The sequence below is a fragment of the Scleropages formosus genome, chromosome 11, assembly GCF_900964775.1.
Source record: "Scleropages formosus chromosome 11, fSclFor1.1, whole genome shotgun sequence".
Taxonomy (NCBI): domain Eukaryota; kingdom Metazoa; phylum Chordata; class Actinopteri; order Osteoglossiformes; family Osteoglossidae; genus Scleropages; species Scleropages formosus.
Genome location: NC_041816.1, coordinates 27,700,623 through 27,721,773, shown reverse-complemented (window position 1 = coordinate 27,721,773; position 21,151 = coordinate 27,700,623). Strand labels below are relative to the sequence as shown.

General features: G+C 41.2%; 3 protein-coding genes across 3 annotated transcripts; 1 reads left to right on the top strand and 2 right to left on the bottom strand.

Annotated features, from left to right (window-relative positions):
- Positions 1 to 270: 270 nt before the first annotated feature.
- On the bottom strand, positions 271 to 5,001 carry LOC108933038 (E3 ubiquitin-protein ligase TRIM39-like). Its single transcript, XM_029255977.1, has 7 exons — positions 4,919 to 5,001; positions 3,237 to 3,831; positions 2,914 to 3,009; positions 2,583 to 2,816; positions 2,330 to 2,477; positions 2,158 to 2,184; positions 271 to 2,063 (listed from the first exon to the last, which is right to left on the bottom strand). The coding sequence occupies exons 2-7, from the start codon at positions 3,798 to 3,800 to the stop codon at positions 1,519 to 1,521; spliced, it is 1,614 nt and encodes a 537-aa protein (XP_029111810.1). The 5' UTR covers positions 3,801 to 3,831; positions 4,919 to 5,001; the 3' UTR covers positions 271 to 1,518.
- Positions 5,002 to 9,208: 4,207 nt separating this feature from the next.
- Positions 9,209 to 14,097, top strand: LOC114911928 (uncharacterized). Its single transcript, XM_029256443.1, has 6 exons — positions 9,209 to 9,539; positions 10,831 to 10,988; positions 11,251 to 11,398; positions 11,635 to 11,661; positions 11,764 to 11,931; positions 13,811 to 14,097. Exons 1-6 carry the CDS (start codon positions 9,269 to 9,271, stop codon positions 14,095 to 14,097), a joined length of 1,059 nt encoding a protein of 352 aa, XP_029112276.1. The 5' UTR covers positions 9,209 to 9,268.
- Positions 14,098 to 15,710: 1,613 nt separating this feature from the next.
- LOC108933040 (macrophage mannose receptor 1-like) lies at positions 15,711 to 18,934 on the bottom strand. The gene is made up of 4 exons (XM_029256442.1): positions 18,577 to 18,934; positions 17,038 to 17,394; positions 15,870 to 16,223; positions 15,711 to 15,766 (listed from the first exon to the last, which is right to left on the bottom strand). The coding sequence occupies exons 1-3, from the start codon at positions 18,932 to 18,934 to the stop codon at positions 15,871 to 15,873; spliced, it is 1,068 nt and encodes a 355-aa protein (XP_029112275.1). The 3' UTR covers positions 15,711 to 15,766; position 15,870.
- Between the last annotated feature and the right edge of the window lie 2,217 nt (positions 18,935 to 21,151).

The window sequence follows — 21,151 nt, the reverse complement described above, 5'->3', positions numbered from 1 at the left end:
TACAAAAGGAAAAATTTTACGAAAAAGGTATTCACAAAGGAAGACAAGTTTTAAACATCAACTGGGGTCCTTTACAGTCTGCGTGTAACGGATATCAGTGGTGTGTGTGCGCACCATATTCACACTAGGAATTCACCTTGAATAATAAATAAGCATGAACTGTCCATGACTCCATACATTTGCAGTTAACTTATTTATACACCTATTTTAAAACACCTCAATATAAAATGTACCTTCATGAGATAAAAAGCCTTGTACTTTTAACCCAGTGATCAGCATGAAACGCACAGTTATTTGGAAAGACATTTATTATGCGACATTGTATCATTGTGAATAACCTAAAGCCCAGAACGTTTTGCATATTTTGTAACACATCATGGCGATTACAGATACACTCAGGTAACAAATTGACAATGTAATGGTTTAAAATGTGTGAAAACGGCTCACGGAAATGAACACCCGCTCGTCTTCAGCTCTTATCGCTGCAACCACAATCTAAGAGCACTGGAGTCCAAAGTACACCGTGCCAAGTTAAACATGTTCTGTACTACAACGGAAGAAAGCAAAGCAACTCGAAGATCAACGCGAAAATCCCGTTAACCCTTGCAGCCCCCCTTCATCTGAGCAGTTCTCAAATTCAGAGAAAAATGTTGCCCTACCAGAAGAGGCGTTCTTCGTCTTCGACTGATCTGACCTTCCAGGGAGAACGTGTAGGTCCTCGGTGTCTTTCAGTCAAAGTCATACGGAAATTGTGTCCGAAACCCTCCCTCTCAAGGGCTGGGAGTGTTTTCCTGGGTCATAAAACACTGATGAGGTGCGTCCCAGTACTCAGAGTCTCAGGTTCAGAGCAGAAGAATCAGACTCGACCCCTGGAGGTCTATGTGAACGCAGGGAGGGTTTCAAACATCCCTGGCCTGTTCTCCTGACTGAATCTGTCAAATACCCAGTCAGTGATCTCTGCCTCTTGCACCATATTTACCACAGTACATATCAGTCAAGAATAAATAGCCACATGGCTGCAGTCTTGAATTTTACCTCACCGTTACTGAAAGCGGTCAACACGGTATTAACGTGGGAGGAAGCAGGAGAATGAACCTCTGGTCTTGGTACACTTAGATGGCTTAGGATGCTGATGATGCTATGATAGGAGTCACAGATGCACAGAACCCAAGTGTCTTTTCAATCAATCAATCACAGGAGTCCAATACAAAGGACTAGAGAGGTAGCCACCAATTTACTGCAAAGATAATTTAGACCAGAACAACGTGTTTCATGCATCATTTTGTAATTATCCTGAGTCAACATGTAAATTACACTGAAAAAGAAAATACTGTTCTGTTTCTACAGTTACAAAAATGAGGAAAAATTAACATTTCATGTCGGAAGGAAAAAAGTTTGAGCAAGAGAAATGAGAAGCACTAGACAGGAACATCATGTAGACACACACACTTATAAACAAATAGATGCTGACAGTGCATTTATAAATAACTACACACACAATTTTTATGATAGGATTCACTATATTTTGATGATGGGGGTGATAATGAGAGGGCCGGTATTTTCAGGGGAAGTATTGAGACAGGGACTAAAGATTGGATAGAGTTTCTCGGTGAAGGTATAGTTGGTGAACGTGCAGATGCAACACTTTTTAGATACATCGTAGAAGGAGACCTGACCCTCCTCATAATCCACATAGATTCCAACCTTCAGGGGCTTCTCTGTCAGTTCGAGGACAACAGGGGGTGAGCAGTTGGCAGACAACTCTTTCCCATTTCTGAGCCAAATTGTCCAGAAGCCGTTTTCAGGGAACGCAATGAGCTCGCCCTTCCGATTGATGGATCCTCTGACCACTCCAATGTCCCAGTTTGTCTTTCCGCCTACAAACACTTCCCAGTAATGGCGTCCACATGCAAAGCCCTTCGTACCCAGGACACACAGACAGGAGTCAAACCTCTCTGGGTTGTTGGGGACGCACAGTTCTGTGGTCCCATCACTCACCTGCTTCCCATCCTCTGAGACAATAAGAGCTGGGTGTGAGGTGTTGGGGTCAAGTGTCACTTCAACTGGAAAAAATAATTTTTTTTTTTTTTTTTTTAAATCTGGCAACAAGAGACACTTCTGACTGATAAATATTTCAGCAGATATTTCGCTACCAACCTGCATACTTCTGTATTCTTTGAAATTCTGAGATGACAAAAAAAAAAAAAAAAAACTTGTTAGTATGGTGTCTTTTTACAGAAAATTTATTAAAATACAGATTTATTAACACTGAATGTGGGAGTTATATGGATGTTACATTTCCTACAAACCTTTGAACCCTGATACACACCAGTCTCCAATTGCTCATCAATAGCTTTGTTGATGGTCTCTCCCAGCAGATTGTAAGCCTCCAGTTTGCTACCCACACACATGTCGGTGTGGACCATGACCTCAGACCAGTCCTTAGTGTGTGGAAGGGTGGACAGAGATGGGAAACTCTGCAGCAGAACACAAAAGAGATCCTTGACCATGAAGAACTGTCTATTGGCACTTGTGGAAATTCAATTCCTGCTGACCAACAATGACTAGTAGAGGTCAGTGACCTGTAGGAAGTGGATGTGGTCATCAGTGTTAGAGAGCTGCTCCAACTCAGCATTTTTCTTCTCAAGCTCAGCTATCTCCCGCTCCAGCTCCTCAACAACCCCTTCAGCCCTTTTCTCCATTGCTCTTTGCTTCTCCTCCAGCACCTCAATAAGATCTGCCTGGCTTTTCTTGATGGAGAAGACCAAATCAGTGAACACGTGCACAGTGTTCTCGATCTCCTTGTCTGTGTTGGTCTTGGAAGCAAGAAGAACAGTAAATACACACTTCTCACAATGAGTTGCATACAGACCAGACTAAAGGGTCAAAAAACACCTGTTGATGAAAACTCACCTTGCTAAGCTGGATTGATTCTTTTATTAAAATCACTTTATTTTTTCTGTTTTGGATCATCTGCTGAACTTCTGCTTCAGTCTTTTCGAGCTCAAACTAGAAAGAATAAAACAATTTCTTCAGCAAATCACTTTTCAAAACAACTAATAACTGAAATATAGAATATTACTTTTTAGCTGATGCCTTTACACTAAGCAACTAACAATCATTTACCAGTTAGGTACCATAAAAGGAGTGTTACCTGAAACAGCAGCCTTTGGATTAAGGCTGTAACCACCACCCTACAATATGCTGACCCCTGGCCTGGTATTTCCATTGCTCACCTTTCTCTCTTTCCACTCTTTCTCCCCTGGCAATGTGTTGTGTCCATTGTGGTCCATTAGACTGCATAGCATACAGATACATGTCTGGTCCTTTCTGCAGAACAGCTCCAAGGGTCTCTCATGTTTTCTACACATCCTGTCTTCCAGGTCATTCACAGGGTCAATGAGCTTGTGCCCCTTCAGGGTTACCACCCTTTTGTGAGGCTCCAGGTGGGTCTCGCAGTACGAGGTGAGACACACTAAGCAGGACTTCATGGCCTTGACCTTCCTTCTTGTGCATATGTCACAGGTCACCTCCCCAGGTCCCGCCAAACACATGATACCCATGGTCTTGAAGTTCTCAGTCATTTCAGCAATAAAAGTATTTACACGGAGTTCCGGTCTGTTTTTAAAGACCTGCATGCACAGTGGGCACTGGCAAAGGTCACTGCTGCCCCAGTAGCATTCAATGCAGGACATACAGAAGTTGTGGCCGCATGAGAGGGAGACGGGAGAGGTGAACACATCCAGGCATATGGAGCAATAGTACTGTTCTTCAGACATAAAGTCATATATGGTGGTCATTCTTCAGGATTATGTGCAAGAGGTTGTTTCCCTATATTAATAAATAGATGTCAAGTCATTTCCAAAATATACAAGAATCTATCATGGAACACCCCTAGGGAAAGATCGCAGCCATGAACTTCCCGCATGAGACATTTCTGACAGTCTTTACCATATGGCAATAATTTGAGCTTTAAGATCACCAAAATACTTCAGTCATCCAAATACAGTGGCTCAGTGGAAGAAGAGAATGTGTCCTCAAAGGGGCTACTGTAGGACTAACCATAAGCAGGACTGTAAATGTTAATTACTTTTCCAAAACAGTATCAGCAAATACAGCAAGTTTAATTCTGTTGGTACCGTGTTAGTGTTGAGTTCAGGTTATCAAGTCTGGAACATGTGTACTACATTTTACATTACATTATTCATTTAGCTGATGCTTTTCTCCAAACCAACTAACAATGTCAAGGTACTTACAATTTTTTACCCATTATACGGCTGGATAACGTTATTGGAGCAATTCAGGGTAAGTACCTTGCTCAAGGATACGACAGCCAGAGGTGGGGATTCAACCTGCAACCTTTGGGTCTAAAGGCAGTACTAACCACTACGCTACCAGCACCTCATAACTATACATACACCACTGCTGAAAGATTTATGAAAATAAACCCCCCCCTCATTTTCCAACTCACAAAATACATATTGTGACAACTCCACTGTTTGGAAAAAGGAGTTTTCCCAACATCCCTAGGACTTAAAAATATGTCCCCATTAGCAGTCTTACTAAAGACAGTAAGAAGACTTTTTATTTAGCCTCAGAAAGGCGATATCGGGGTGGGGGGGGGGTATCAGAATCCCAGAACCAACGTACTCATTCTGAATTGCCTTCAAAAATCAAGAACCAAAACACAAACTGGTTCATTTCAACCCTGAATTATTTAAACAGGGCCCTCTGTGCACAATAGGAAGTGATCTACATGCCACTTTTGTTTTGGCAAATAGTAAAAATATTTATGAAATGCTTGAATAACCGAGGTATACGCGGTGTATCAGTGAGTAAGTAGTTACATATTAGCTACAGAGTTCAACTATCATTAACTAAGTAGATGAGGTCATCTGGGAGGATTTAAAGTGCTCACCCCTTGGTAAGTGGTCCCACAGCCTCTGGCTACTCTGTTCAAACAGATTGCCGATCAAGCAACACAGGAAGCGTTTGTTTTGCTCCGAGTATCTTCAAGTTTCACTTCAGCAGCATGACATCGTTGAGGCCCCGCCCACCTAACACAGCTGAAAGGCTTCCACTGTGTGTCCATGGGGTAGCATGTTTGTCTGAGCTCGTTTGTAGTCTTTCCTATTTTTTTCTTTTTTTTTTTCTGGGTGTGTCCGGAATTTAAAAGCATAGCTGATCCGGCATAGCTGCAGTAATGAGGCTGTTTATTGGATGCGTTGCATTGGGGGGATGGTAAAAGACAAAGAAGCAACTCCATGAACTGAGTAATTGGTTTGTTTACATTGTTTACATTATAGCAGCAGAGCCTAAAGATTTCAGGATGGCTTGATGGAGATTGTTTGCACCTGTCTTGTGAAGAAAGACTTTTTGTCTTGCTTCTGTATATTTAATATTTTATTTATATATATTAATCATTTTAATTATATTGAATTCATATGGGGGGCGTGGTGGCACAGTGGGTTGGACCACAGTCCTGCTGTCCGGTGGGTCTGGGGTTCGAGTCCCGCTTGGGGTACCTTGCGACGGACTGGCGTCCCGTCCTGGGTGTGTCCCTTCCCCCTCCGGCCTTACGCCCTGTGTTGCCGGGTAGGCTCCGGTTCCCCGTGACCCCGTAAGGGACAGGCGGCTCTGAAGATGTGTGTGTGTATATTAATCATTTTAATTATATTGAATTCATATGGGGGGCGTGGTGGCACAGTGGGCTGGACCGGGTCCTGCTCTCCGGTGGGTCTGGGGTTCGAGTCCCGCTTGGGGTGCCTTGCGGTGGACTGGCGTCCCGCCCTGGGTGTGTCTCCTCCCCCTCCGGCCTTACGCCCTGTGTTGCCGGGGTAGGCTCCGGTTCCCTGCAACCCCGTATGGAACAAGCGGTTTGGAAAATGTGTGTGTGTGTGTGTGTGTGTGTACATATGTATTGAACACTTTTAGTAGTATAGAATATATGCAGTTGCTTAGTTAATTTGCAAAACAGAATGATTCTCATTAATTATCAGCATAGAATATTTGTTGTTCCAAGATAATTTTATTGGGAGGGTGGTTGTGTGGAGAGAGGATGCAGTGGTGCAGTGGGTTTGACCTGTGCTTGCTCTCTGGTGGGTCTGGGGTTTGAGTCCTGCTTGGGGTGCCTTCTGATGGGCTGGTGTTGTGTCCTGTCCTGTCCTGTCCTGGGTGTGTCCCCTCCTCCTCCAGCCTTAGGTCCTGTGTTACCAGGTTAGGCTCTGGCTTGCTGCAACCCTGCTTTGGATAAGTGGTTTCAGTGTGTGTGGTTGTTGTGAGATTTATGAAAGGGTGACTTAATAATGAGGATGGTTAATAAAAGAGCTCTAATTGTTTTGTAATTAGATGAAAAATTATCATAGTGGGTAATTATTACCATAGTCCAGCTACCATTCTCAGTCAGCTTGTACAAAGGTTTTAGCTACATATAAGTTAAGTGGGGAGCTGCAGTTTTTTTTCTTCTTCTTTATCAACATTTTCATTTTGTTGAACAAAGAACATAATTGGAGAAAAATGCGTTCAAATTTTTGGAAAATTTTTGGTCCTTATATTGAGATCCATGATGAAGTTGTTTTTATAGGCAGGAGTTTAAAGTGTTAAATGTTATATTGACATTCGGAACCATTTCTCCATTCATCTCGTCCTTGTATGAAGGGAAGTGATAAGAGAAGGAGTGAAATAACAGGATCCAACATCTGAGAATGAGTGGATAAGTGGCTGTGGACTGCACCAGTGGGCAATTTCCAGCTACATTTTGATTATCCTGTAGAAGAAACTATCTGGTCAAAGTTTGTGATACGTATTTGAAGGCTTGGGACAGTTATACAGCATTATTGTGACATTGCTGATAGCATATTTAAATGTGGTTGTGATAGTTGGATGAATCATTGGCCTGTCATTTAGCCATTTCACAGCACTCCAAACATAGTCTTGTTGCAGAGGCCTGTAAACCACAAAAGCAGAGCACATCCAATCTTCATATTTACATTTATTTATTTAACAGATGCTTTTCTCTAAAGCATCTTCCAACTCTATGTAGTGTTATCAGTCCACACACCTTATTCACCATACTGACTTACACTGCTAGATAGACTACTTACAATGGGTCACTCACCCATACATCAATGGAACACACTTGCTCTGTCACTCAGACACAGTGGGTGAACCTGAACAGCATGTCTTTGGACTGTGGGAGGAAACCAGAGCACCCAGAGGATACCCACACAGACATCAAGAGAACATGCAAACTCCCCACAGACAAAGCAGGGATCAAACCCATGTCCTCTCACACCAGCCAGATGCTGTGAGACAGCAATGCTACTCACTGTGCCACCATGCCACCCAGGATAGTGGGAAACTTGTTATGCAGATACTAAAACAACTGGGAATTTGGATATCCTCGAATCAGCGGGGTTGGGCTAGGAAGGGTACACGGTGAACTGGTCACCAGCCAATTTGAGGGTAGCCACACACACACACACACACACACACACACACACACACACACACACACACACACACACACACACAGACAGACAGACAGACAGACAGAGTCATACTTCACGGGACACCACACACAAAAGCACGTCTGCTGGGCAGTTGGTGTCAGGAGGATGCACTACTGCCATATTTAGTGAGAGGCTATATCCTTTGGCGGAATCATGGATTGTATTATTTAAATACATGAAAAATCACTCATTTCATTTCAACATGCCATTCAGGAAATGAATTCAACTTCTACTTTCATTCTATATGTCCTTTATGGGATGATAATTTGGTAGATTATTAGACATTATAGCTCTTCACAAAGATACCTGGATCTTACATGTATATATATTATATATATATATACACATACACACAGCCTAAAACCACTTGTCCCAAGCAGGGTCATGGCAAGCCAGAGCCTAACCCAGCAACACACAGGGCATAAGGTTGAAGAGAGAGGGGACACACCCAGGACAGGACACCAGTCCATCAGAAGGCACCCCAAGCAGGATTTGAACCCCAGACTCACCGAAGAGCAGGACCTGGTCAAACTAGCTGTGTCAACACACCACTGTGCCCCCTCTTTTTGTTAAATAGTTTTACTTAATATTTATTAGTGTTACATAATTCCTACTATGTTCCACTTTACAAATGTTTTTAATTTTTTTGTAATCTTAATGCATGTTGTTACTTTTTTATCACCCCCCTCCCCACCAAGCTTGCAGAAAAAGACATTTCATTGCCAGGAACCACTGCTGTGCTGTATTGTTGTGCATTTGATAAAAAAACCATTGACTGATTGACACACCACGAGCATTTTTTTTTTTAAATTAATACTATAATTAGGAGGGGCGCGGTGGCGCAGTGGATTGGACCGCAGTCCTGCTCTCCGGTGGGTCTGGGGTTCAAGTCCCGCTTGGGGTGCCTTGCGACGGACTGGCGTCCCGTCCTGGGTGTGTCCCCTACCTCTCTCCAGCCTTACGCCCTGTGTTGCCGGGTAGGCTCCGGTTCCCCGTGACCCCGTATGGGACAAGCGGTTCTGAAAGTGTGTGTGTGTGTGTGTGTGTACTATAGTTAATGAAATCCTTTTTTCATGCTGTTCCTGCAGGGAGTGGTACGCTATAACTAATTGTGTGCATTTCATGTGCAGGGAATCAAAATCACTTCAGGTCTGTGATCAGGTCAAGAGCTGGAAGCATTACTGGCAGAGAATTGCTTCCAATAAAACAATATAATTAAATTATTAACCAGCCAATGGGGGGGGTGCGGTGGCGCAGTGGGTTGGACCGGGTCCTGCTCTCCGGTGGGTCTGGGATTCGAGTCCCGCTTGGGGTGCCTTGCGACGGACTGGCGTCCCGTCCTGGGTGTGTCCCCTCCCCTTCCGGCCTTACGCCCTGTGTTGCTGGGTTAGGCTCCAGTTCCCCGCCACCCCGTATGGGACAAGCGGTTCAGAAAATGTGTGTGTGTGTGTGTATATATGTGTATATATTAACCAGCCATCTGAATGGTCTTACAGATTTATAGTGAAAAGGTGGAGTGCTGAAAGTGGCACCGACTTGGCAGGCTTATCAGGAAATATAAATCGGTAGGCTAAGAAAAAAGCACACAACTTAGTGAAAGCTTAATGGATGTGAAGAAGTCTGCAAGCTCCGCCCAAAACTCAGAAAGGAGAAACTTCCTGCTTCTCTCCCTGTTGTTACAAAAAGTGGATCTCACTTGAAACTCGGTGCTCTGCTTCTTGTTTTTGCAGTAACTCCTCCAGAAGCACTGACTCAACATGGCAGACATTCACTCCTTGCTTTTCTCTGCTCTGGATGATCTGGAACGAGATGATCTGAAGCGCTTCAAGATGTACTTGCAGCAGGGCGTCGCTGAAGGTCTAGGCCGCATTCCGAAGGGTCAGTTGGAGGACAAGGGGGTGACCGATGTGGTTGAAAAGATGGTGGTGAGCTTTGGAAGAGAGGAGGCCCTCAGAGTGACTCTTCTGATCCTGAAGAAGATCAACCAAAATGACCTCGCTCAACAGCTGGAAAAAGAATACGAAAAGCGTGAGATTACTTTACATTTACATTTATTAATTTATCAGACACTTTTCTCCAGAACGACGTACATGTCATAGAAAATACAGTGTGTTCATTACATTAACAGAAAGAGACACTTAGATGCAGACGTGTGATTCTAGTACAGTCAGTTTGTTTCCACCTTATGAACCAATGCTCATCAGACAAGTAGCTACATAAGACATTATCTCAATATCCATGATTCCAAATCACCTTTCTTGTAATATATTATATATATATGTATATACAGAAATGAACATTTATGTTACATTGCAGAAGTAGCTGTGTAAAGGTTTATCCGGGCATGATCTTAAAGTTATAGGGCATGAACATTTACACCTTATATGAACTTAAGAGATCATGGGCAAAGTGAGTCTGGAAGAGGAGGGTTTTCAGACCCTTTTTAAATCTGGACAGAGATTCAGCAGTTTTGAGTGAGAAGGGGAGGTCATTCCACCACAACGGAGCCAGAACCAAGAACTTTTGCACTTTACCTTTCGTACGTGGGAACGCCAAAGAGATGCATAACTTCGGCTGTGGGTTCTTTCAGTGGCAGTCCTTTGTATGCATAGTTCGGACACAACGCTCTCTGACAAGTTTGTTGTATGGAGGACATTATCTTGGATGTATGGTATATGGAGCACTAATGTTTTACTCATGTCAGAAGTATGATGTGAAGTAAGAAAAAACCTTGCCAAAGAAACTCCTGCTTAATTCTGTGCTGTACAGAATGACACATGTTCATTCATAACGATGCATATTGATACATGAACTTCTCAGTTTGCTCAATGAGTGTAAATTATTTCCTAATACATAAATTTTACATATTTATCTTCTATTTATTCTTATCTACAATATCTGTGTGACTATTGCAAAATCTGTCTCCAAAAGTACTCTAGTGTCCTGTTTTGGGTTAAGGAACTACTCAGTGTTGTTGGGTTAAGGAACTACTCAGTGTTGTTGGGTTAGGGAGCTACTCAGTTTTATTGGGTTAAGGAGCTGCTCGACGTTGTTGGGTTAAGGAGCTACTCAATGTAGTTAGGATAGGGAGCTACTCGATGTTGCTGTGTTAGGGAGCTACTCAATGTTTTTGGCTTAGGGAGCTACTCAATGTAGTTAGGATAGGTAGCTATTCAATGCTGTTGGGTTAAGGAGCTACTCAGTATTTCTGGTTAAGGGAGCTACTCAATGTTCTTGTAAGCAGTGTGCTATTTGCTGCACCACAGGTCAGTTAAGTACTCAGATTAACACCTGGTTCAACTGTTTTGTTTCCCTACAGAGATCAGTGAACAGCAGAGGGATATGAGGAGGGCTGAGGCTGAGAATCAGATTGAGGAGCACATTCAGAAGCTGGAGCAGGAAATTGCTGAGCTGAGGAGGAGAAATTCAGAGTTGGAGCAGCTTCCACTTGGGGAGGACTTTGTGAGCCCCACGCAAGTGCGTGCTGAGAATAGGACTGGAGCTGTGTTTGTGAATGAACTGTTGTGAGATTACACAACTGTGAATTAAAACATACAAAATTCACAATTTCAAGAAAAAAAAAAAAACTGCTAATCCAAACAATTTCTTTCTTAAAAAAGAGCACCTGCATTTCTTACAATGTCTTACCCACTTGTGCCCATCACTCAAGCTGTCAGTGTTTGTTTAAAAAACTAAGAGAAATGCACATGAAGACATTGTGTCCTCTGTCCTGCTGTAGAGCTCCCCAACCCAGTTCCCATCCAGTGCGGAGGAGGACACATCCAACAAGCCTAATCAAGCGACCAAACCAAAAGAGTTATTGAAAAAAGATGTGGTTAAACTGGAGGACAAGCTCAGGAGAGAAAGACTGAGTCTTAAAGAGCTCAGTGAGTAACATTTTGCAGTTATTTTTCAAACTAGTCTTTGGAACAGTCCTCATAAGGTAAGGCCTTACTCCTAGTCTAAAACACATTAAAACTTTAGTTCTTGTATAAAACCTTGCATGAAACAAACTGCTACCAAAATAGGATATTATGATACTGATAATTATAATTTATCAAGGTCATGACAAGCAGAATATTTGCATAATTTACCCATTTGCTGAAATTCTTTTTTTTCACAGAGGAAAGAAGACAGCAGAAAAGTCAAGGTAAGGAAGTCCATTAAATACTTGTTTAGCTTGCTGAACCCATTCCCTGTTGATACTGATGTGAAGCTCTAGTTTATTCATGGTCCTTTATTTGTTTTTCAGATTCTACACAGGAATTGAATTCCAAGTGCTGCGATGTAAAGAAACCTCAGCCTCAGCCACGCTCTCCCCAAACATGCGACAAGTCAGATCTGCCCAGTTCTGTCTTAGTTTCTTCGTCTTCTTCTCCATGTTCCACAGCCTACAAAGAACCAGAACCTTTGATTCAGTGTAATACCAGTCCTACTGGGTTTGTGCCCCAGAATCCAACTCAACCCACTTATCCTTCTGGATCACCTGGAAGGTTCACAGCCAACAATCCTACAGAGTCTTTCTCACCAACAAGTTCTACACGTGAAAGTTCTATGAACAAGAATCCAGCAGGACCTTCTTTTGTGTCCAGTTCTGTTTTCAGAAGTTCTACTACTTCAAATCCAAGATCAAAGTTCCCTCTGTCTTACACATCCCATTCCACATTTGTTAGTTCAACCATACAGAAAACAGCAGACCCAGTCTCCTTCTCCAGGTCCTTGCCTCGTTCCACTGCTATGCCCTCAACAGGGTCTCGTGAGTCTCACTTTATTTTTATCACAAAACATGGTAAAGTGCTTTTTTTCTATTGTTCTGCTTATTAGTTTAAGTAAAGGGAAAATATATAACGTGAACATCATTTACTTTGAAAGTAGAATATAATAAGGATATATTTTATCTGCGAGTAGGACAGTTAATAATAATAATAATAATAATAATAATAAAATCTGAAATTGCTTTATCGACCAATAGGCAGGTCTCTGTCTTCTTGTGCAGCACTGACTCAGTACAGTTCCTTGATAGTGTACTATCTGTGACTATCAGCAAATCCCAAGTAATGGTAAAATTTATGATATTTACTTTGATGAATCTTCTTTGGCTTAATCTCGTAGTACTTCACACTGAGTTGGACACCAAGGTGCTTGCATAGTGCCCTGTGGATATAGCTAGTCACCTTGTATCTGTTAATGTGTTCAGACATGGTTTGAGCGATTTGCAGATATTGGGTTTATATGTTGATCCTTCTAATTATTATTATTGTTCTTGTGTTGTGTTGTCTTGAACTGGTTCCTTTCTCAGTGGTGTAGTGGTTGCCCGACCTTTTCTTGGGGGGCCCCAGCTGCTCTTTATTTTGGACTAATTTTGCCACAATAACAACACATTTCTTATTGTATAATAATTTTAATCAAGCACCGATGATGGAATAGAGCAAATATGCGGGACAGTCCGTGAGGAAGGAAGTACCTGGGAAAAATGTGTTATGGTGCCACTTTTTATTTACTTTTTTGCTTAAAAACTGAAATATTTGTGAAATACAGAAAACGGTATGATCTTACACTGCAAATTGATCTTGGCATTCGAATATAATTTATTTATTCATTCAATCTTTCATTGATTCTGACCAGATCAGTTTCGTATTCACCAACAGGCCCTTGCAGACCATTTAATCTTATTTCTGAAGAACATCAACCATCTTCTCAGGATGTGGAACATTTCTTCTGTCTTTTGTACTAATACAAAAGCTAACTGCTGTTTATTCCTCTTTTTTTCCACCAAAGAGCTGAGGAATGTGCCCCACTTTTCACGTATGTGTAACTTTTTGAAATTTTTAATATTTTGCTGTGTGTTTTTTGGTGATGCTCGTTGTGTTCTCTGTTCTCCCGTATCCAGTGTAATCTCATTCCTCCTATTGCTTTATGTGGCCTTTTCTTTCTGTGTCTTTCCCATATTTTAAATATTTCTGAGGATACCTTGCATAGTCTGTGTGTTAGATGTGCTCCATACAATGTTGCTTGGAATTATGTGAAGCCCTGGTGTCCCTTAGTTTTTCCATGAAGTGGTAAGATTTAGACTTTATAAGTTTAATATTTTATTCAGGAGTACTGACCATCCCTACAGGGTTCGCATAATTTCAAGTAGCACTGAATTTTACTTTCAATATTCTTTATTTCCCATATGTTTCGCGTGCCTTTTATGTATCTCGCTTCAGGTGTGCTACGCTTCCTTCCACCATGAAAATTTCCTTGTGTCAGTGTGAGGGTCAGCACTAAAAACAGGTGTATGTGCCTCTTTCTTCTAGTGGAGGAAGCTTTGGACTATACCTCATCCGCTCCTCAGTTCATGCCCAAAACTGCCACCCTTGCTGCTGTACAGCAGGACCTTCTGAGAAGTAGACCGGGAGACCTTCTCAACATGCCAGGGATGTTCACAGGGCCCTCAGGTGTCCTGAGAAGCCCACAACTCACAGCTGGAACTCACCTAATGAATTCCAATGTCATAAGAGACATCAGTGCACTGCATTTAGGAGTCCCCCGGTCAACAGGAAAGCGTCTTTCTCTGCCTGATATCAATACTTTTGGTTTATAAGTGTTCTTAAAAGTTAAGATGAAACTTGTAACCTCAGTGGAATGTTTTTTTTTTTATTATTATTTTAAAATGATTTAAATTAATAATTTAAGACCCTTCCATACATTTAAGGGGGTTCTCAAAACTCACATCTTTCATGCTTTACCCCAGCCTCATAAGTGCTTGATAAACATATACATGCTTGTTACATGTAATAATTTTTAATAAGTGTTTTTTTTTTTTTTTTTTTTTTCATAATGGCAAGACTTTGTTCAGCTATTCATGTGATGTGTACCGGTTCACATGGTGGAGTGTGACAAACTGACTGAAGAATCTTGTGTCTGCACCCAAATCGCTCCTCATCTTGATGTAATGCACTCTTTATATTATTCTTTGAGATGTATGTCACTTTCGAGAAAAGTGTCTGCTAAATGAATACATTTAAATATAACTTCAATGGACAAAGTACAGTTTTACCTGAGGTATGTTGTAAGACATATTTTGAAAACCTGAGTAATGTTTTTAAAGACATCTGTAAAATATTTAAAGGTATCTTTAAATGCATCTGAATATTGTAATTAGTAACACATCGAAATAGATTGTTTTGTTGTTTTTGTATGTACTGATGTCTATGTTCATATTATTTTTGTGTATAAAATTTCTTGTAGTTAAATGAACACACTAGAATTCCTTAAAGTGCCAGAACATCCCTCCACTCACTTTTACTTGTTGTTTCTTCTAAAGATGATCTCTTTTTTTGGTGAATTTAATGATTTTTTTTAAAAAAATTCTTTCCCAGAAAACTGGGAAATAAATGTTTAGGACATACTGTAACTGACAGTACATGTTTTAGGCAATTCTCCAATAAAATGTCATTTCTTCTGCAGGCCAACAATCTTTGTTTTAATTGTTTTATTTGTATTTTATGTGTGCAAAGTTAGTGCAAACAAATCATTTCAACACTGGCTACGCTGTTTATTTTTTTAATGTTCAGTTTTACCCTGAGATAGCATCTTACACCACTTTGGCTGTTCAGACACACTCAAGTATATGTTCTTTTTCTGTGTGTGTGGGGGGTTTGCTACCGTGCGAAGGATGTTTGTCCTGTCCAGACGGGACCCTGCACTTCTGGGATAGGCACCGGACTGAAAGGATCCTGAGTGCTAAGCGATTAACGATACTGAGTGAGATTCACTCTGATTTTTCATTTAATCTGTGATTTTTTTTCTCATTGCAAAATGCTGGATTACAGCTAAAAACAGACAGCAGATTAACATACTCAAAATATTAACAATATGTTGTCTATCAAAGGCAAAGGCAGAATTTTCTTAACACACACTTCTTATGCTATATGAGAAAGGACCTTTAATACATAGTACTGGTACAGAATAATTATGAAAAAAACCTCCACCAACTGTAATTTTATCCATACAAATCCTACATTAAAATATCCTCTTGAATAAATTGTCTCAAATATTTTCAGTTACATCCATACGGAAACATGCAAAATAATTGTAGAAAAAAACAAAATCATGATCTCAGTTTTCAAATTACATTTACAGTTATTCATTTAGCTGATGCTTTTCTCCAAAGCAACTTACAAAGTTAATTACGTGTCAAAGCATTCCACTGAATCTTAGAAGACCTCAGATGAACGGTGCAGATTTGGTGCAGAAAGACACCGGATTCCCTGAAGGAGAAAGAAATGAAAGAGGAGCATTTAAAATCTCTTCTTCTCCTCATGGGAATACGTGGATAATGTTGGAAGCACTGAGCAGAAGCCCTTGAATCACCTTAACAATGGAAGCAGATGAAGTTGAGTTTCTGAGTCTCAGGCAGACTGACCCACTGATGTTCTCCTCCAGATTGTACAGCCCCAGTGTTCCCACAGTGTCCAGTTCCAGTCCCATTACCTAGGAACCAGTTGTCATAGCAGACAGGTTCTGCACTGACCCAGAACCAGAAGCTCAGAGTACAAGAGAAGCGCAGACCCAACCACACATGATCACTGGTGGCATTTTCAGCCATCCTCGCCACCCACTGCTGAGTCTCATTACTGTGGACAGACACCAGGTCTGTGTAGTTTTCTCTGCAGTAGTTCAAGGCTTCATTCCAGGTCATGTTCTCCTGGACCAAAATCAGGTGATCTGGAAGCGAAGGCTGATTATGAACAACTACAGCAAAAGCATTCATTTGAAGACTGGAATAATTTCTACTGTATTCTCTTTTTCAGCGTAGCTCTATCGCTGTATAATTTCTTTTAAACACATCATTGTCACTATTATAAGTGGAAGTTGAGCCATGAACGAATACAGTAGAAAAGGTTACTGCCCTGCTGTTTTACTGCTGATGTAAAACTGAAATGAAAGCTGATTACTAGAAATAAAGGCTGATTATGAACAACTATAGCAAAAAAAAACATTAATTTAGGAACTGGAGTAATTTATAGTGTGTTCTTTTTCAGTGTAGAACTGTCACCATATATATGTTATCGCGGCACGTCCTGTTTTTCTTCTCCTTTTTTTTAAATTTTTAAACACATCTTTCCTCATTAATTTAATAATTAATTGGAAATGGAGCCCGTGAACTAATATAACACAAAAGGCTACTACCCTGCTGTTTTACAATATTAAACTGAAATATTTATTAGTACATGTACAAATGTTAATGGACATAGAAAATATAGATTGAAAAAGCAGAGTTCATTAGGCAGCCATCTCTGTTGTCAGTGAAAATGATGGATTTTGTGAAAAGTCACCTTTTTTAGCAGAAATAGGGAAAGTGCTAAATACAGGCTTGTTTACAGAATGAATTTCTACTATTGTTTGTAATATCTTGGTTTTCAGTATGTAAACATAAGATCAGAACGACTGAAAATGATGCAAAACAGCAAAGAAATGTAATGTAACAGCTGCAAATTGTGTATCTGTGAACACGCAGTGTAGATCAAACTCAACTCACCATCATAACATATGAACGGGTGATTTTCACCACACTGTCGATCATCCCACGTTCCATCGAGTGTCTGTGTGATCGAGGCTATAGTACACTTCTCATTCCCATCAAAATTATCAGGTTTTCCTGGTGCCCAGTAGCGGAATGAGGAGTTTCTCTGGTCTGACCACTGCCAGTTGTCTTTGTACAGACCGATCCACACAAAGGTTCCACTTCTAAACATGTTGTGTATGAGATCATTCTCAGTCTGGTTCCTCACACTGACCAGGTCTGTATAATTCTCTCTGCAGTATCTCTGTGCCTCCGACCAGGTCTTATTACTTTGATTAATGAAGACGTAGCTCTGATTGGTTTGTTTTCTCCCTGGAAAGAGTCCAGTGGTTTTCAAAAAGACATTAAAATCAGGGCTTAAAAGATACATTTTGCAGACATCTCATGGCTATGACACACACACACACACACACACACACACACACACACACACACACACACACTGAAACCGCTTGTCCCAAGCAGGGTCGCAGCAAACCAGAGCCTAACCTGACAAAACAGAGCACAAGGCTGGAAGGGGAGGGGACACACCCAGGACGGGACACCGGTCCATCGCATGGCACCCCAGGCCACCGCAGCGCAGGACCTGGCCAAACCTGCTGTGACACGACGCCCCTGCAGGGCAGTCACTTCTTTCTAATTTAATTACTTTAAAACTTTTTTAGACTATGTATACAGTCATTTTAAAACTGCTGCTGCAGTGACATGTAGGTGTGAGTCCAGCTCAGTGTTGGCAGTTTGCCTGTTCAGCGTGGTTTCATGTATGTTTTTTCCAGAGGCCACCATCACACTCTGTGTGTTTCCAGTTAACTGGTCACTATACTTTTTATACAGTGTGTCTCCCTTGTGACGGATTGACATCCAGTCCAGGTTTAATTTACATTTACTTATTTAGCAGACATTGGGTCTGGGTTCAAGTCCTGCTTGGGGTACCTTGTACACACTGACATCCTGTCTGGGGTGTGTCCTCTCCCCCTCCAGCCTTGCACTCTGTGTTGCCAGGTCAGGCTCCAGATCATCACGACAAATGGTTGTAGACATTCTGTCTGTGTATTTAGCAGATGCTTTTCTCCAAAGCAACTTCCAATGAGCTCTATATGCAGTATCAGCCCACACACCTTATTCACTGCGGAGACTTACACTCCAAGATACACTACTTACACTGGGTCACTCATCCATACTTCAGTGGAACACACACACTCTCTCTGTCTTACACACACACACTCTTTTTATCGACTTACAGTCATTTTCCCATTTATACAATATAATTCTTTTTCTTCACCACTGTGTAGTACTCACTGCTCTGGTAATAACATGTACTTTTCTACCTGTATTAGTGGTGTATAATGAGGACCATCAGGAAATAAACTGTATGTAAGTAAATCTCCCAAGAAAATATATTTCTGAGAGTATTTTAAAGTTGTGAAAATCACACTATTTAAAAGATCCCAAATAATGTTTTGTGCTTTAGAAAACAAATTTCTCACGACTCACCATCATAACAAACAAAGAATCCTGTGGGAGATTTAGAGGCACAGCCAATATCATTCCATTTCCCATTGTGTCTCATCCCCACACAGTTGGTATTCCCATCCGCAGTGTGAGGTGCTCCTACGCTGGTGTCCCAGTTCCAAAACCCAGTCTGTCCATCACTGTAGAGACGTCTCTCTTCCAGGGACCACTGCCATTTCCACGAATTTCCCTTCTTCAGTCCTATCCATGCTGGTCCAGTATAACCAGTGAGGTTTACCCTGTTAATCAATCTGTTCATTTCCTCTGGGTTGTCAATGGTAACCAGGTCAGTGTACTTCTCTCTGCAGTAACTCTGTGCTTCGGTCCAGTTCTTAGTCATGTTCACAAAGTGATATTGATGAGTGAAACATGAGGACAGTGTACAGAGTCCTGGTATTTACAAAAACACACAAGCATTAGATGCATTTAAATGTCATACTATGATACTATGTCACTACAGTTTAAAACCTGGCTTTGAAAACACAGACATACACTTAGAAAAAGAAGCATATATCAGTAAGATTTGTTCTTTTTTTTCTTGTGTTTTTTTAACCTTACAGCAAAGGTTAATGCAGGGAACACTGGCCTGGAATGAGCAGGAGGAGAATCATGGTACTCTGCATGACTGTTGTTTGTCACCCTGCAGAGACACATGTACAGAAAAAAAGAGGGTTTTTTTATATTAATAATGTAGTTTAATTTACACAGGGATAGATGTACTGAACTCACAAAGAGAAACATAGACATGTAAAGATTAAAAGACACAGCTTGTAGTGAAAACATTAGGGGTAAACAATCCAAATGATGCCTTTCTGACCCGCTGTGTAAAATATTTTTTTATGATTTCTATAATTATAATTTTTGCCCTTGGTGATAATATCCATTTATTAGATCAACACATATTTGCTCACATAATGTCATTTACTTGAAAGTGAAGACTGTGTTAAACACCAATAAGAGTCACAAAGTCCCTTTATTTCTTTAACAAAAAAGCCCAGGTTTCACGATCCTCTCACAGCCGGGTTTGCTTTCCCACAGGACTTAGCACTACACGGTACTTGTCCTTATGACAATAAACCTTGAACTTGAACCTGAACTTGACTTTCTCATATTTACTTAAGCTGCTGTGTGTTTAACAGTCTGCCAGCTCTCCTGCTGCAATCTGTATAAAGTACTCATGTTGAACAGGTCACTGTAAAAAATTTTAATTTTTGCAGGAATATACTGTATTCCGACCAGATTAAATTAAATACCCTGTAATACTGTGTAACTGATAAACAGGCTGCAATCATACAGTAAGTTGGTGCATTATGTTCAGTATAACCCTGCTAAAAATATTTACACCATGGTACTGTATTAATGAAGGGGAGCAACAAATGCCCATTTAATTATCTCTTCACTTGCTCTGAAGTCCACTGGCTGTTCATTACTGCAGAACATTCTGGAAGGAATGATGGGTCCAAAGATGACTCCTGTCCCAATAAGTAATCTTTCTGTTGGAATAAACTTTCCTTCAACCTTGCCTTCAACCACCTGGGATTGTGACATCTCTCTATTATATTTAGTTTTGCAGTCACACATGTTAATGAAGGGTCCTTCAGGTTTCTAAAACATGTTTAAATTATGTGAATCCCTTGCGGGTGAAGACGTCTGTGTTCCACTTGCTGAATTAGTGTTAAGTGAGTTTCAGAATTATTTGACTGGGAAAAGAAATGTTGAGCAAACAGTGCACCTCTGAACGGTTACATCTAAGTAACTAGTAACTATTTTGTAACATCTAAGTAAGCAGTAGCTGTGCATCATAATTTTTTGTTTAAAGTAGCTCAAATGCACCAAAAAAACCTTACAGTGAACATTCAGATCATAATAGAATACACACACACACACACACACACACACACTTTCTGAACCGCTTGTCCCATACGGGGTCGAGGGGAACCGGAGCCGAACCCGGTAACACAGGGCGTAAGGCCGGAGGGGGAGGGGACACACCCAGGACGGGACGCCAGTCCATCGCAAGGCACCCCAAGCAGGACTCAAACCCCAGACCCACCGGAGAGCAGGACTGTAGTTCAACCCACTGCGCCACTGCACCCCCTATCATAATAGAATAGTGATTCCAAAGTGATTCTAATCACTTGTTTCCGCTCGGCTGATCGAACCCGATTTATTACTTTGAACAAATAGATGTAAGTTTCACAAACTTGTCGCAAATTGTTAGTTATCTGTCAGTGCTCTTAGGGGTGTTAAAGGAGAGCAGCTCAATATACTTGATTTTAAAACCCTAAAATCATTAGCCATGTTACTATGACAAGGAAATGTCCAGTCAGCAAAACAAGGAACAGCTTTAATTTGTTCAGTTAAGACTGAGCAGGTCTGTCCTGCAAAGTGAACACCTCCTGATCCAATCAAGCATATTCAAGTGTTACTGTACCCTGTCTGAGTAATAAACGACTCTGGTTACAGCCATCAAGCCCTGCGCCCTGATACCTACAGGATCCGAAAACTTGCTACACCCCAACCGGACTGCGACACACCTCCACCTCCACCTGCCTGG